At 53.5% G+C, this 16,373-nt stretch overlaps 1 protein-coding gene and 1 non-coding gene across 10 annotated transcripts in view; both read right to left on the minus strand.

Annotated features, from left to right (window-relative positions):
* The window catches only part of TCF20 (transcription factor 20), a 193,255-nt gene continuing 176,882 nt past the window's right edge, over positions 1-16,373 (minus strand). The window contains exons 2-5 of one of the 9 annotated variants that reach the window (NM_001192574.2): positions 15,443-15,536; positions 8,146-8,195; positions 7,011-7,138; positions 1,059-1,297 (exon numbers count right to left, since the gene is read on the minus strand). In NM_001192574.2, the coding sequence (NP_001179503.2) occupies positions 7,055-7,138; positions 8,146-8,195; positions 15,443-15,536 (228 nt within the window). In that variant the 3' untranslated portion in view covers positions 1,059-1,297; positions 7,011-7,054. Of the gene's footprint in view, positions 1,298-7,010; positions 7,139-8,145; positions 8,196-15,442; positions 15,537-15,618; position 16,373 lie in introns of those variants that run through there. The other 8 variants (XM_005207396.4, XM_059886463.1, XR_009494405.1 and 5 more) reach the window with 8 other exon arrangements.
* Positions 1,300-1,375, minus strand: MIR2442 (microRNA mir-2442). Its single transcript, NR_031262.1, has one exon. It is a non-coding gene; the product is annotated as a microRNA mir-2442 (primary transcript).

Here is a 16,373-nt window from a genome sequence, read left to right on the forward strand (position 1 = left end):
CAAGGTTAAAATGAAGTTTATTATTTTTTTGATTTTTTTTGTTTTGTTTTTTAAATAAAACTGTTTGTGAAACAGCTATTTTATCCCCACGGCAGAGTGACCCCTGAAAGATGCACTAACCCCTTCTTAAGGCCTTAACAAGATTTTTTTTTTGTACTTTTTTCTTTTTTTAAAACTCAGATATTTAAAAATTATACAATTTACAAAACAAAACAAAACAACACAACATAGAGAATCATGTAGCGGGGGGCTGCTCAACTGGCAGGCTCCCTTATCCTTTATAAAAGTGAAAGCAAAGAAGAAAGGGTGGAGTGGGTGCTCCTGGTCAGCTTACCCCCCCCCACACATGAGCACATCTGACACCGTCCTTCCCTGTGTCCACTCCTACGGCCTAGGTTTGTCCATCCGCCCTGGGGGTCAGGGCACAACAGCTGCCTGGAATGTGCCCAGGGGCAGCCACCCCTTGATCCTGCCGGCCAAGCCGCTTTGGTGGGACCCTCGGGGCTCTCACCGGCCAAGGACCCAGGACACAGTTGTGACCGTGGGGCCTCCGCCTTGGGGCATCCGCCAATGTCCCCTCCCCCGAAAAAAAAAAAAATTTTTTTAAATAATAAATAAATAGTGTTTCTGGAAATGAAAAAGATTTATTTTTGTGTTTAAACATCATTCTCCCATTCTTGAAAACACGGACCATCCCCCACTTCCCTCCCCCTTGACCTTCCCACTTTTGAGACAAATTACTGACAAAGACATGGTTTGGTGTGGTTCGTCTGTTCCTCTGACCCTGGGTCTAGAGTCTCTGAATTGTGTGAGCTGGGCCAAGGATCTAAGCCACCCCTGTCCTTGTGAGATCAGAGTTTGTTCAGTTCAATTTCACATTTAAATTTCACGTTATTGGAACAAATTTGGAGTTCTTTAACTAGATAATTTTAAAATAGAATCAAAAGGGATAGCGCACCTTTCATTTAAACAAAGTCTTTCCAGACTAAAAATAGATTTATATATATATATTTTTATCCCTCCCTTTTAATTCCCCCCACCCTTTCCCATCATCCCACCCCTCCCCCCTCCCCCCACACGGTCACTATGGAGATTGTGTCCATGGAAACAGCCATTCCAACGTCTTGGGTCTTTCTTTCCTGTGGTGTCACCGGTTTGAGAGTGATGTAAGAACTTAGGAAGGAAGTGCTGGCGCGGGCAGGCACGCGGGGTGGGGCGGGGTGGGGTGTGGCTGCACAGGAGGACCGTTTCCATTCCATCACGAGTATCCACCACCTTCTCATCTCCACAGTCTCACCTGCAAGACAAGCAGACACTGGGTGCTGGGAACCTCTTCATGGTGCTGCAGCCCACAGCCCCTGCTCTGTGGTGGCGCGACTCTGCAGGGACTGGCAGCCGGGACCGGAGACACCCAGGGCCCGTGGTAGAGCCGGCTGTGTGGCTCTGGGCCTGAAACAGGGTAAAGGCAGCAATGACCTGGCCAGCTGCACTGGGTATGGACTCGGAGTGCCCCTCCCCACTGTGTGGAGGGAGCCGAGACCAGGAGAGACTCCCCTGACCCCCGAGGTGGGGCTGCCTGCAGTGGGGCAGCTCTTGGGGTGACCCTTGCTCAGGATGCTGCCCCCTGGGGCCTATAGCAGGACTCAGCACGTGGGCCTGGGGACCTGTCCTCACAGAGGTGGCTGAGCACCCAGCTGATGTGGAAAAACCGGCTCAGGACCACAGGACCATGCCCCGGTCCCCTCCAGCCACAGGCGGCGCTCTCACAGCTAACAGAGAACACTCCCGGGAGCTCCAAGGGGAGGGCGGCTCTCAGGTCACCCTCTGGGGCTCCCCAGGCCCTGCCACTGGTGTCTGTCTCTCCTTCTGGCCCGGGCCCCAGGTTTAGGAAGACTCTCCTGGTGGCCACCGAGGGTACGCGGGCTTGTACCAAGGGCCTCCTCAGGATACTTCATGGGTCCTTACGTGTGCAAGGATCTCAGAGACACAGCAATTTCCGGGAATTCAGTCCAGAAAAATTAGGCCAAGAGCCACGTGTGGTGACACCCCGGTGTGTGTGTGTGTGTGTGTGTGTGTGTGTGTGCGCGGGGGGCTCACCTGGCTTCTTCCTCAAACCCTTTCCAGTTCCCTCCACCAACCAATAGACCTCAGGAAAACCCAGGCATCACCAGTCCCTTTTCTGCTTCTGTAAAACTTACTAATACACAAACTAGTTAAGGCTAGCCTGTGTATACAAGCTAAGAACAGACATTCCCGCCAGCCCTTGCCAGAAAGAGATTCCTAGCTGCTTGGCAGAAAACATGAATAACAGTAAGGGGCTTGCAGGGCAGCAGGACAGCATCGCCGCCCTCAGGCAAAAGCAGACCCTGGGCCTCCAGCTGCCGGGGCCAGGAGCTGAGCCACCCTGCCATGGGCCACAGAGTGGCTTCCCCCGCACCCAGGGGGTCACCCCAGCACCCCCTCCCCCAGCACGGACTCTCTCCACTCTGGTTTCCTGATGCTAAGGCTGCCAGGAAAGGGGGAGAAGAAGCAGCCTTCTCTGGTGTCGCCCCAGGAACCAAAGGCCCTCTATCAAGGCGATGCCAGGGCAGGGCTGCCAGGGGGCCTCAAACAAGGACCAAAGGGGTCAAATCTTGCCGGGGATGTGGGCCATGGGCGGGAACAGAGGACAAGTGCCCGCACATCCTGCAAAGCTCAGCTCATGGACCGAGGGCCAGGAGCAGGGTCTGCCCTCTCCCCAGCACTTGGCAGTCTCCAGCCTGCACCCTCTAGAATGCAGGTGGTCTCGGCACCAGGGTCTGCCTGGCCGGAGGGCTCCGCAGGCCGCTGGCCTGGGCTCCTTCCCTTGGTGCCACTGGGGGGCCTGGGCATATCCGTCCATATCCGCTGCCAGTGCCCGGCCTTCCGGCGTTCCCCGCAGGGACCTCCCCAGGGTCTGATACCTGACTGACCCTGAATATAATGGAGCCTTAACTTCTCCATTATTCCGAAAACTATTCCTTTAGTAGGAAGAATGGGAAGAAAACTCTTGAAACATCTAGTAGGGGCCAGGCACTATGCCAGGAGCCCTACAGACACTTCTTCACTGGAACACTGCGAGGCCTGACACCGCCCCCCCCCCCTCCCCGCCACCCCCATCATCTTGGAGACAAAGCCCTGAGGGAGGGGACCTGTGCAGCCCAAAGCCCTGGGCTGGTTAGACTTGGGACTGGGGCTCACGGTCAGCAAAGCTCTTCTGACTGGGCCCCTGGGACTCTGCCTCGGAGCCTCCATTGCTCAGGTCTGTCCAAAGGTGTCGGAGGTGGCTGAGGAGACAGCACCAGGGCAGAGCCGTGGCCCGTGAGTGAGCGGGCGGCCCTCTGTGCTGAGGCCGCTCTCTTCTCTGTAGTAAGGCACCGGTGTGTTCGGCTGTTGGCGAACAATCGGGCCTTCATCCCAGGCCAAAGCATTCCCATCAGCCTCTTCCTGCTGCCCTTCAGCTTCACCTCGGCCGCCTGGACCTGGGGGGGACCTCCATCTGGCTGAGGCTGCCCTCGCCTTTGTAAGCTGAGACCTGAGCCTGATGGGGAGCACGTGAGGAGCCTGCACCCGCCCGACGCCATCAGGTCAGCGCCCTCCTCCCTGGGCCGCCCCATGAGGACAGGAACTACCCTGCACGCCCTCCTCCCCCCAAATCCTGGGCCAGTGCATGAAGAGGCCAAGACAGCCGCCCCGTCCTTGTGGGAGGACAGTCTAGTGGAGATGCAGACGGTTTGTGAACATACCAGCGACTCGAAACCGTGGTGACGCCAGGGAGGTGGCAGAGTGGGGACAAGGGGACTGGGAAGGCTGCTCTGAGGACGTGCCCTGAAGCTGAGACCCAAAGCGGAGACAAGGCACAGCACCACGGCCCAGGGAGCCGAGTGTGGGCACAGGACCCCTGAGGGAGGTGGCCAGGCGCTGAGGAGTCAGAGGAGGTGACCCCAGGGCCCTCGGAGGTGAGCTGAGGAGCTGCACTTGGCCCTACAGGTGGCAGGAACCTCAAGTCGAGGAGAGACAGGAGCTGGTGCAGAGCGGCAGTGCGTGCGGGGCCGCGGGGTGGGCGGGAAGGAGGACCCGGGACATGACCCTGGGCACTAACCTTGCACCCAGGACAAGGCAGAGCTGGACGGAGGTCACGGCTTCCCGCCACTGGGTGGGCCGGGTGGGAATGGGGCCTCCATGTCTACAGCCAATGAGAACGAGGGACGGGCGAGGAGCCTCGTCCACTAGCTGCCTCGAGCCGGGGAGAGGGCGGAAGTGGCTGGCCAAAGCTCCCGCACCTGCAGACCCGGGAGGGGGCCGCCCACTGACCTTTCCTCCTGGGCACAGCTGGCCTGGCCAGGTACCTCACGTGGCAGTGGGAGATGAGAACTCGCATCTCCATGCCCTCAGCCCTGGCGTTTTCTGCCAGACAGGGCTGCGCCGGGCACGGTGGAGACATTTCTTAACTGCATCCTCACAAGGCCGGCCACCGTTAGTCCTCTTTTCACAGAAGGAGGAACTGAAGCACAGAGATGCTAAGTGGGCTGACGCTGTCACACAGCACTCTCCACACCACAGGAATAATCGCTGCCCCTTCCCCACCTTGTGATGGTGGACCTGCGCCCCCAGCACAGACCCCAAGGTGAATGCTCCCTGAAGGGAGGGGCTGCGTCCGCCCCTCACGCTGGGGCTTCCCACCACCTGCAGAGGGCGGGCGAACCCAGGAGAAGGGCCCTGCCTTGACAAGCACTTCAGGGGCACGAGACGGCGCTCTGTCCCTCCCTTCCCTCCAAGAGGGAAAGGTCTGACCTCAACAGACTTGAAACAACCCCAAACGGAGGGACAGGCCACTCGATCACTCAGCGCCTCGTTTCTTTGGTATAAACATGACAGCAACACCCACCCTGTGAGGATGAACCATGAGGCTTGTCGTCCTGTGAGAGCGGAGGGCTCTGGCAGCTGGCAGAGCCCAAGAATGGGCAGAGAGGAAGGCGAGGATGAACAAAATTAAAATTTCCAAGAGGAAACTGGGCCCAGACTTCCTATTTTTCTCAAACACAGCCTGGGATTCCAGGACAAGAACAAAAGGCCCCAAGTAACTCATGGTTCTTCCCCAACCGGCTCTTGCCAGACACTTCCGGGAACACTCCCCATGGCCTCCGTTCCAAGCGGCTCTAAACACCAGGGCTGGGAAGGTGGCAGAGCTGCTCAGAAACAGTGACACCATCAAGCCCAGGGACACGCGGAAGGGCCAACAGAAATGGGCCTGGAAATCCCCCAGACTGCTGCTGGCCTGAGGGTCACTGGACCCTGCAGGTTCTAGACTCGGAGAGCTCCTCGTGGTGGCCAGCTTTCCGCCCCCACCCCCGTGCCCTCCATTCCCACCCCCACCCGTGGAAGAGCAGGAGAGAAAAGAGAGAGTGCGGAGTCCTCACTGGACACCTTCATGAGAGCACTGTAACCCCCACGGGCTCATCACCCAGCCGAGGGCCTTCTCTGGAGGCTGGTACTGGGACCCACCTAAGAAACAAGTGACTTGCCAGATGAAAACTGCCACGTCCCGGGATGAATTTTAGGCAGACTCCCACCCCTTGTAACACAGATGCTCAGTCGTGTCTGACTTTTTGCGACCCCATGGACTGTAGCCCTCTAGGCTCCTCTGTCCATGGGATTTTTCAGGTAAGAATACTGGAGTTGGGTAGCCATGCCCTCCTCCAGGGGATCTTCCTGACCCAGGGATCAAACCCAGGTCTCCTGTCTCCTGCACTGCACTGCAGGTGGATTCTTTACCTGCTGAGGCCCCGGGGAAGATTCGTAACAAGGGGGAGGGAACATTCCAGAGACTCAGGCACACAGTGCTGCCCCAGAGAGCCAGGCCTTGCACACCAGTGTGTGGGTCGCAGATGCCTGGAGTAAACACAGATGCTCTCACCTGAAGAGAAATAATCCCTTAATGAACATTTCTGAGACAACTGGCTGCCTGCCCCATCCTGTAGAAGCAAGTGCTCCAGGTTAGTTACATTTTGCTTCTTCTTCTCATAATCTGTTTTGCTTTTCCCTCAGTGACTCAGTACGGACGGGGAGGATGTGGAAGGCCGGGTGGAGGTGGGCACTGCGGGCCCATTGCTTCAAGAGACCCAAGTCATATAATCCTGCTCTCACAGGCACACGCTACCAGCCCCGACCACGAACCCACAGACACACTCATGGAAAGCACAACTCAATCTCCTGAGAATTTTAAAAGTAAAATTAAATGTGCTAAAGTCTGCTGAATCTTTGAGGGGATTTTCCTTCCCTTTGCACTTATATGAAAGGAATCTTTCATAGCACCGGGAGGCAGGGGAAGATTTCACATAACAAAACTTGGGGAATTTTTGTTTTTCAAAGGAGAACTCACTCAAAGGTTTAGAGCTGTGGTGGTGGTGTAGTCGTTAAGTCGTGACTCTTTGCGACCCCATGGACTGTAGCCCACCAGGCTCCTCTGTCCACGGGATTTCCTAGGCAAGAATACTGGAGTGGGTTGCCATTTCCTTCTCCAGGGGATGTTCCCGACCCAGGGATGGAACCTGCATTTCATACACTGCAGGCAGATTCTTTCTGTCTGAGCCACCAGGGAAGCCCAAGCTTTAGAGACATCAAGCAAACTAAAAAAGAAAAGATCTCTGGTGAGAAGCCTTTCTGAGACGGGGAAAGAGCGAGGGCTGCAGGCAAAAGCAGCCCCACCTTAGAGGCTCCATCCCGGAAGCCAGCTGCCCCCAGGAGCCCCACCCAAGGCCTGCCTTCAGGAACAGCCCCCTGATCCCTAGTGGACGATGGAACCATTTTAAAGCCCCACATTATCTTTCTACACGTATTCTGGGGGGCTAAGCAACAAACAGAGAAGTGCTTTATCCACCGGGTGTTGGCCTCATGCAATTAGATACCCAGGTGCCGCCTGGCCAGGGCGAGCAGGAGGCAGAGGCCACGACACCCCATCGCAGTCCGCAGGGGCGGTGGCCCCGACTCACCTGTGCTTGCTGTACTTTCCATTCCCACGAGCACACTGCCCCCCTCACCCCCGCTCCGACTGCTCTGTGCTGAGGCTGCCTTTCGCTGTCTTGTTCTGCAAGGGGGGGACAGGGCATGGGAGGGGAGGCTGACGCCGGCAAAGCCAAGGAGACGAGACAGGAGGGACAGAGAACGAGCGTGCGGGTCAGGGCGGGCGGAGGTGAGGCAAGGAACGCACATGGAAAAGGAAAGAAAAAGCAGAGAGTCAGTACTGCACGACATACAGGAGATACTCAAGACAGGGTTTGCTGACGCAAAATGTGACCCTTCAAAAAGGGAAGTTTAAAAAAAAGTACAAATGAAGTAAAAAATAAAGAGAAAATTCTAAGATCCAAGGATCCATCTTGGGAAATAATTTTTAAAGAAAAGCATCAGTAAGCATCCTTCAGAAGCAATTTGAGGGCAGACTGTCAAGATGACCTCTTTCTAGTACCTTCTGGCCCCACTGAGTGGAGACTGAAGACTGTGAGCACGAGTGGCCACCAGGGGTCAGTGTGACCTCAGCCGGAGGAGAGCCGCCGCTGCAGGAGCGCCAGGTGGAGGCCTCCACAGCCCAGCCCTTCCTGGGGGTCCCTTCTCCACACCCTCCCCTCCCCACACCCGTGAGTGGTGTTTTGGAAATAGGCCATTCACACACTCCGCCCGCATCTTCCTTCCCTTCCTAAATTTGAGAGGCGACCAAAAGACCAACTCTTGAACCAAATGCAGACACCATGGGCTGCACCTGTGGAAGCAGAACCTGGCGGGGATGGCGTTTCCCCGAGAGCCGGGCGTCAGCTCTCTCTAATCGGGGAAGACGCCTCTGCTCTGCATCCAGGTCTACAGCCAACCTCACCCCACGCCAGTCTGTGGTCTGGGGTTCCACTAAACTAAGGCGGAAACCAGGAGTTACGTGCATTTCTCTGAACAGACAAACACCTTCTCCCCAGCTCTGCCACCACATGGTGCTGACCCCACATCACAGGGCTCCCTCCTGTTTGCCCCTCCACCCACTAAGCCCTGGCCTGAGACTGAATATCAGGTCTCCAGGTCTTTCAGGAGGAGCCCCCGACCCCCTAGTCCTGCAGGGAGCACCGGCTCTGCAGGCTGACTCACCTTGTGCTTGGGGCACCTCACCGAGAAGTTCTCCTCGTGGAGCAAACAATCTGCAAGACAGAGGGGACAGTCAGGAGGAGCCTGGCGTGGGGCACAGCCTGAGGGGCGTGGGGTGGGGGTCACACATGGAGGTAGAGGACCGCGCACTGTGATTTCTAATAGCAGAACATGAGAGACACCCCCAAATAGCCTATGGCACCTCAACATGGTGGACTATCAGTCGGTTAGACAAGGTTTCAGAATAGGTAACAGCATGGGGAAACGCGATGCACACTGCTCGGATACACGCGTGTGCAAGTACAATCCCGTTTGTCACAATGTCTCTACGCATAAAGGACAAAGGAGATCTACCAAAATATAACAGTATCCGAAATCTTACTCTTTGGATAGTAAGATTATCAGATCAGATCAGATCAGTCGCTCAGTCGTGTCCGACTCTTTGCGACCCCATGAATCGCAGCACGCCAGGCCTCCCTGTCCATCACCAACTCCCAGAGATCACTCAGACTCACGTCCATCGAGTCAGTGATGCCATCCAGCCATCTCATCCTCTGTCGTCCCCTTCTCCTCTTGCCCCCAATCCCTCCCAGCATCAGAGTCTTTTCCAATGAGTCCACTCTTCGCATGAGGTGGCCAAAGTACTGGAGTTTCAGCTTTAGCATCATTCCTTCCAAAGAAATCCCAGGGCTGATCTTTAGAATGGACTGGTTGGATCTCCCTGCAGTCCAAGGGACTCTCAAGAGTCTTCTCCAACACCACAGTTCAAAAGCATCAATTCTTCGGCGCTCAGCCTTCTTCACAGTCCAACTCTCACATTCATACATGACCACAGGAAAAACCATAGCCTTGACTAGACGAACCTTTGTTGGCAAAGTAGACACTAATTTTATTTTTTCTGTATTCCCATGATCATATCCTGTTGTTTTAACAATCTCCAGTAAATGTTCTTTTTAGAATTTCTTATCCTAGGCTAAGCCCACTCCACAGGCCCACGCCAAGGCTTCCTTGTGAAAACACTGAATCCGCAGGCCTCTTTTCTCCTGTCAAGTCACAGGTCAGAGGCAGAAAGGAGGCCAGGCCAGCCCTGCTGCCGCCCTCTCCCCCGAACCATGGAGATGCTGGAGAAGCTCCTCAAGCCACGCTAAAGGCTGCAGGGGAAAGTGAAACCCCACGAGGGGCTGTGAATCCTCAGCCCCAGAGCCAGAGGTGGTGGCAGGATGTTAATACTGGTCACACGTTCTCAGAGAGCTCCCAGACACCATGGCAGGGGGCGGCATGGTACTTAGCCTTGTTAAATTTACAATTTAACTCAGCTTTAAAGCGAGGTCCAGATGAGCGGCCTGTGTAGCCACAGATTTCAAGTGAAATAATAATAAGCAAGGGGATACGCAAATGGAAACTTCTGAGACTCTCTACATTTTATACAAACCAACAGAGACCCTCTCACAATCTGGCTGAGCCACCTCCCCTCTGGAGTCCCAGGATCCTCGGACTGGGTTGATTTAGTCCTCTCAGCCCCAGGCAAGCCTGAGGGCTCGGGAAACAGCAAGTGCTGCTCATCTGTGCCTCACCTCACACCCTCAAGCAAACAGCACAGCAGTAAATGAAATGAGCTAATTTACAACCCACAAGTACACAGTGTGACCCAGGCTCCTGCCGCTCCAGTTAGCCGGAGAGCTCCCGGACAGCAGGGGTGGACAGCTGGAGCCTGAAGGAGGCGCCTTCGCCTCACCTGGGCAGTGGCCACAGCATGCCAGCAGAGATGGCACAGACCATGCGGGGCGAGGCCACCCTCCCACCCCAGGGGTTTACAGAAATGAGGAGGGGGTGCGTGAGTTGGAAAAGATACCATCAGGAAGGCAGAGGTCTGAGATGGCCCTCACACAGCCATGAAACAGTGACCAGCAGCGATGAACCATTAGTAAAATGTGCTTCTAGTTAGGAAACATGTTCCCTCGAAGTTAAAAAGCAGAAAAGAAATAAAACAATAGAAGTGAACGCTAAAGGCAATTTGGAACTAGTCCCTGGTACTTCTGGAAACGGAGTGTCCTTAACAAATCTACGAAACCTTCTCACAAGGCCTCCCACGCGGGCAAAGGCGCTCCTCATTCTGGTGAGGTCACAGGCCCGCAGGACATGCACTTCCCCCTCCTGGCAGGACGAGAAGCACAGCTGAAGAGCGCAGACACCTGCAGGGGCCGGGGAACCTCTTCTAGACTGCCTCCTGCCAGCCTCCCCAGGGGAGAGTGAGGAGGGGCGGGAGGCTCGCAGCAGGCACGGCGGCTCGCTGGCTTCCGTGAGCCCCTGGCCTACCCAGTGCAGAGGGCCCGGTCAGCACTTTCCCACGGTGAAGTCAGAGCACCACACAGGCCAGCAGAGACTCACCAGGCTGCCGAGTCGGCAGGGTGGCTTCCAGACACAGACGCCAACACCCCAGGCCAGCGCTCCGCTTTGAGAGTCCTCTCTAGGCGTAGGGGTGGAGGACTCTGCTGAGCTTCTCGCCACAAGCTATGTGGAGCCTCAGATACCCACACGCACCCACATACGCTCCAGCTAGGGTGGTGAGCCCAGGGAGGGATAAAACAGAAGGCCATCTCATGTCCTTGGGGTCTACTGAACCCCAGCAGCCTCCAGCTCAGCTACGGTCTCTCAGGGCTACACCGAGTGCTCACACTGGCAAAACCAGGCTGGGACTGGGGGGTCCGCCAGCCTCACCCCGCCTCACTGAGCAGCCTCACACCAAGCAGCAGTCTCCTGGGGCCGGAGGAAGTGGGAAGAGGGCAGAGGAAGGCCTTGAACTGGCTTCTGTGACGCAGACAGCTCCTTTCCAGGGAGTGGCCAGACCACCAGTCATTTTACAGAGCCCATCAGGGACTCTAAACCCTCTGCCAAGATCAAAGTCGGCAGAGAGAGCAGCTTTAAAATGCTGCAGGAAGGGGGGCCGCAGGTGAAATTCCCAGCTGTGTTTCCTCTTGAAGCCCCTTTAGGCAAGACCGCTAACGCACAGTGGGATTACTGCCAAGCCATCGCAGGCCTTCTGTCTCTGGTCTCTGTGTCGTGGCTCGCTGCAGTAAATACGTTTCATCTTTTTCTGTTTTAACTGGTGCTCATGCTCTTATTACTGCCTCTTCCTCTGGGAGATAAATCTCGTGTCTGTGACGTAACGAGCAGCACAAAAGAGTGAACCACGACGTCACGAGTGTGTGACCGCGGTTAGCTGGAGCCACAGATCCTCAGGTTTCCATGGAGACGTGCCCAGAAGTAAAAGTTTTCCTTTCACTACCAACGGCTCTCTAAGGTTTGGGCAGCTGGCAAGAAGGCAGAGATGAAAATGCTAAACTGTTCCTTAGTCTACACAGAGACGGGGGACTTGACTAGAGGACTTATTTTTATTATAATTAGAAAGAAAAGAAATCAATGAAGGCTTTTCCAGACACAAAAACTCACCACTTACAGAATTCCTGGGAGGACTGTGAATAAATCCAGGCATCAGTCTGCAGAGTGACACAGGCTCTGAGTCACTATGACTCAGGTCATCAGAGAGACCAACACGTGCCCCAGACATGGTCACCCTGCGAGGCTGCTGCTCTGGGGCCAGTCCCATGTTGAGGAGCAGTATGTGCAGCGGCTGGGGCAGCAAAGCCAGAGGGCCAGGGCCCCGACCCAGACGGCCCCCCTCTGCCTGGACACTCGGCCACCAACTTCTGCCAAACAGAGATGTTACCAGTTTACCTGGCAGGCCACACCAGACAGGCTCAAAGAGAGCGACGAGGAAGTCATTGACTTCCTAACCCTCAGCTGGCGAGGGAGCTCCCATCAGAGGGAGGAGAGCCCAGGGCCCTTCCCAAAGAACCCCCACCGCCCGTCTTGACCAAGGCGGCTGGGCCTGTGCTGCCAGCCACCAAGGGAAGTAAGACAAAATAAAACCTCAGTCTCTCCCTTCCACTAGCTATCTTCCAAGTGCTCACACATGGCTTGTGGCTGCTGCATTGGACAGTACAGGTCTAGAACATTCCCCCACCGCAGCAAGTTTATCGCGCAGCACTGCTCAATCCCTGGAGGCGCTGCCTGGAGGCAGGTGCCCGAGTGCACCGGGAGCATGCCTGCAGGGGTGAGGCGGCCCACCTGGTGCTCCTGCGCAGAGCCCTGTGCAGGGGACCTCCAGTCACTGGCCACTAACGGGAGAGGTAATTCCTGCTGCCTCTCCCCCATAAAACTTACAAACCACTGCCCAAAACCCGAGACTTAAAAATCTTCATTTAAAGACCACGAAGCTTAAACTGGAAAAAGAAACAAAACATTCTGACAGAACCCTGACTGCATCATGAAAATGAGCAAAGGCAGTGGTTGGCCCCGAGAGAGAAGGGTTTAGCGGCTGTTCTACAGAACACCCTAGACCATGGTCCAGGTGAATTACAGCTCAGATTCAACCTGGAAACATGCAGAGGAGGACAGGACGGAAGGGACGGACTGGAACCCAAACTCCCTGAGCTGACATTTCAAGGCTGTCTTCTCATGCCCACTTTCCCCTCTGGCCACACGGGGTCCTGGCCACCGGCTGCCCTTCAGCGTGTGCAAACACACTTTCACCAGAATCTAACTTCAGCATAAAGTTAGAGCATTATCTTTCTTGTTTTTTGGCTGTGCCATATGGCTCGTGGGGTCTTAGCTCCCAACCAAGGACTGAACCTGGGCGCCCGGCAGTAAAAACCCAGACTCCTAACTCCTGGACTGCCAGGGAATTCCCTTTCTTATTCTTTTCAGCTGCAGCCCCTACAGAAACCTGGAAAGGAGAGAAAAGGGAGGGGGAAAGGAGGGACGATGAGAGGCAGGGGGGCGTGCTTCAGCAAGTATAGGTGAGCGGGGTGAAGGGTGGTCGAGAGGAACTTGGACTCCTTGCCTGCCAGATCCGACTCCAAGTGCTCTGCGCTCTGCATGGCTGTTACCTGCTCAGCCCCCAGGCTCCGTGAGCGCTCTCATCTGTCTGCCCCTTTTCTCTTCCTCCATCCTGACTGCCGGCATTATGAGCAACCTGCCAGGTGAAGGTGTCAGACCCATCTAACACTCAAAAAGTAATTGGTGAAGACAATCAACAAAGAGCTATGAGTCAGGAGAAAGAAAGAGGATTCTCCCAGGCACTGAAGCTCTGAGTCAGACTCGAGTCTCCTGCACTGCTCACCGGATGGCACTTCTCAGACAGAAGGGATCCTTCTTCCAACACCTGTCACAGTGCAAAACACCACTCTGATTACCTCAGAGAACTGGAAAAATGTCTGACAAAATCCAACACCAGTTCATGATAAAAACACACATCAAACTAGGAGCAGAAGGGAACCTCCTCAGCCATATCAAGAACGTCTCTGAAAATCCCACCGCTATCATCATAAGGGGTCAGAAACAAGGCAAGCGCACCAGTTCTTGTCACTTCTACCCAATGTTATGTGGAAGATCCAGCCAGAGAACTAAGGCATCTATCTGACCCGAAAAAAAGTAAAACGACCTATTTGCAGGTGACGTATCTTGTCTATAGAAATCCACTAAACCACTATTAGAACTAATCAATGAGTTGAGCAGAGTTCCAAGATCCATGATCAATACATATACCTCAATCAATTATACTTCTATACACTCACAGTGAACAACCTGAAAACTGACTTAAAAAAACAATTCTATTTATAATTGTACTAAAAATAATAAAAATACTTAGGAATAAATTTAACAAAGAAAGTGCAAAACGTCTACTCTGAAAATTATAAAACAGTATTGAAAGAAATTAAAGACTGAAATAAATGGAAAGACAGATACCTCATGATCATGGATTGGAGGATACATTATTACCAAGATGGCAGCACTCCCTAATTGATTTTCAGAATCAGTGTAATCACTATCCAAGTTTCAATGGCTATTTCCTCTCTCACCCACAGGAATGGACAAGCTGATCCTAAAATTCATCACTGAACAGCAAAAGATCCAGAACAGCCAAAACAATCTTGAAAGAAAGGAACAAACTTGGAGGACTGACACTTTTCACTTTCAAAGTCTACTACAGCCACCATAGCCAAGACGTGAGGTGCTGGGGAGTCCAGAGAGAAGCCTATGCATCTACAGGCAACTGGTTTTCGACAAAGGTGACAAGGTCAGTGAATGAGCAAAGAGTAGCCTTTCCCACAAATGGTGCTGGGACAACTGGGATCCATGTGGAAAGGAAGGAATGAACTGGATACCATATACAAAAAATAGCCAGAACGGATCAAAGACTCGAGTAAGGGCTAAAACGAAAACATAGATATAAGTCTTTGTGATTTTGGATTATGCAATGGTTCTCAAATGTAAGAAAAGCAACAAACAGCATAAGCAGGAAAAGAAAAATAAACTGGATTTGCTTAGCGTCATTAGCCACCAGGGATGTGCAAAGCCAAATCCCAAAATGAGATGCCACTTCATGCCCACGGGGATGGCCACGGTGAAAAAGAAGATAAAACAGGTGCTGGTGATGACGGAGGAGCCGGAACCCTCACACACTGCTTGGAGGGATGTAAAATGACTCAGCCACCTTCAAGAATGGTCTGATCAGTCCTCAGGTGGGTAAACAGAGTTACCACGTGACCCAAGCATTCCACCCCTAGGTGTATGCCCAAGAGAAACGGAAACACTAGGTATACACAAAGACTCGTCTGTGAAAGTTCACAGCACCACTGCTCACAGTAATACAACAGTGGAGAACCTAAATGCGCATCGATGGAATGATGGAATATGGTGTAGCCTTACAATCAAATACTGTTTGAAAATAAAATGAAGTACTGACACATGCTGCCATGTGGATAAATCTGAGAATCATGAAGCGGAGTCACACAGAGGCCCGTCACGAAGACCACATACTGTGTGATTCCACGCACATGAAATGTCCACAACAGACGAGTCCACGGAGACAGAAAGTAGACTCGTGGTTGCCAGTGGGCAGAAGGTAAGAGAGACCGCCAGTGGGCAGGAGTTTAAGAGGTGAGGAAAATGCTCTAAAATTCACTGGGATTTGCGCCTGCACCACTATGTGAATGCGATGGTAAAAATCACTGAACTGTACACTTAAATAGTTGAATCTGTTACGAATTACAAAACCTATATATAAAAAAAAAATCACCCCATTTAATTCATTTTTAGTACCTTCTCTGCGTTCCTTCAGCATTTACAAATAGAACAGGGTTAGATGAGACAAAACAAACAATAAAGAAGACAGAGAGTCACAGTGCATGTCCTACCCTTCAGATGTTCTGAACAAGGGTCCGTGGTCCCACCTTACCTGCATCAATGGCACACGGGTAATGGTATCGGAAGGAGCAGCCTTTGTTGTAGCAGCCCAAGGTGGCGCCTGCCTCCTGGCAGTGGGAACATTTCTGCAAGGGAGGAAGAAGTCAGGCGTGTCAGCATCCCAGACACCCTCTTTTCCAGGCCTGCCCCAGACCCCGTCGGTCAGACCTCAGCGTGTGTCTCTGCGGTTACTGGAGTCTGGCGGCAGGACGGGCTGTCAATTTCTAACCGCCACTCGCTGACCACATCGTGGACGCCATCCAGCAGCAGCGTTTCAGGCCAGGCCTCCTGAACGTCCACAAATAAATCAAACAGAACGCACAGGCCCCCAGCCCTGCCTCTGGTGTTCCTGCTGCCCGCCCGCCCATGAGTCTGCCTGCCCTCCCCTCCATCCTCACCGCTTCGGTGAGCTGCTTACAGATCCTGCCTGTCTATTTCTGCTGTGGAAGTCTGGGGTAGGAGGAGAGGGTGAGATAGTAGAGTTATATATAAGTCTTTTAGAATTAAAAGTGGAATTTGGTTTCTAGTTCCTATTTTTGTAAGAAGAATTTATTTTTATTCTGCTTATCCCAAATGCCCAATACAAGTATATTTCTCTTTTCAGAAAATGCGGGCTCCTGTGTGCACATGGTATTTTTATACCCAAATCCTATTTTAAAGGCACTAGGAAACCTGCCATGAATTTCTGGCTGAGACATGATCCTATAATTGAGACGCTCCTCCTCCTATGCTCAGGTTTTCATGAAGTGGGGCACACCTCTAGCGTGTGATGCAGCTGCCCGTGCGTGCTCGTTCTGTGTCAACAAGAATCACATTTGTGAAATGAGCCCCACTGGCCCCACTGAGCAAAGGCGCAGACTCTTCTGGTGGCTGAGGCCACATAGATGAGGCTACCTGAACAGGTGGACGCTTGTTCTTGATTC

The sequence above is a fragment of the Bos taurus genome, chromosome 5 (genome assembly GCF_002263795.3).
Source record: "Bos taurus isolate L1 Dominette 01449 registration number 42190680 breed Hereford chromosome 5, ARS-UCD2.0, whole genome shotgun sequence".
NCBI classification, from domain to species: Eukaryota; Metazoa; Chordata; class Mammalia; order Artiodactyla; family Bovidae; genus Bos; species Bos taurus.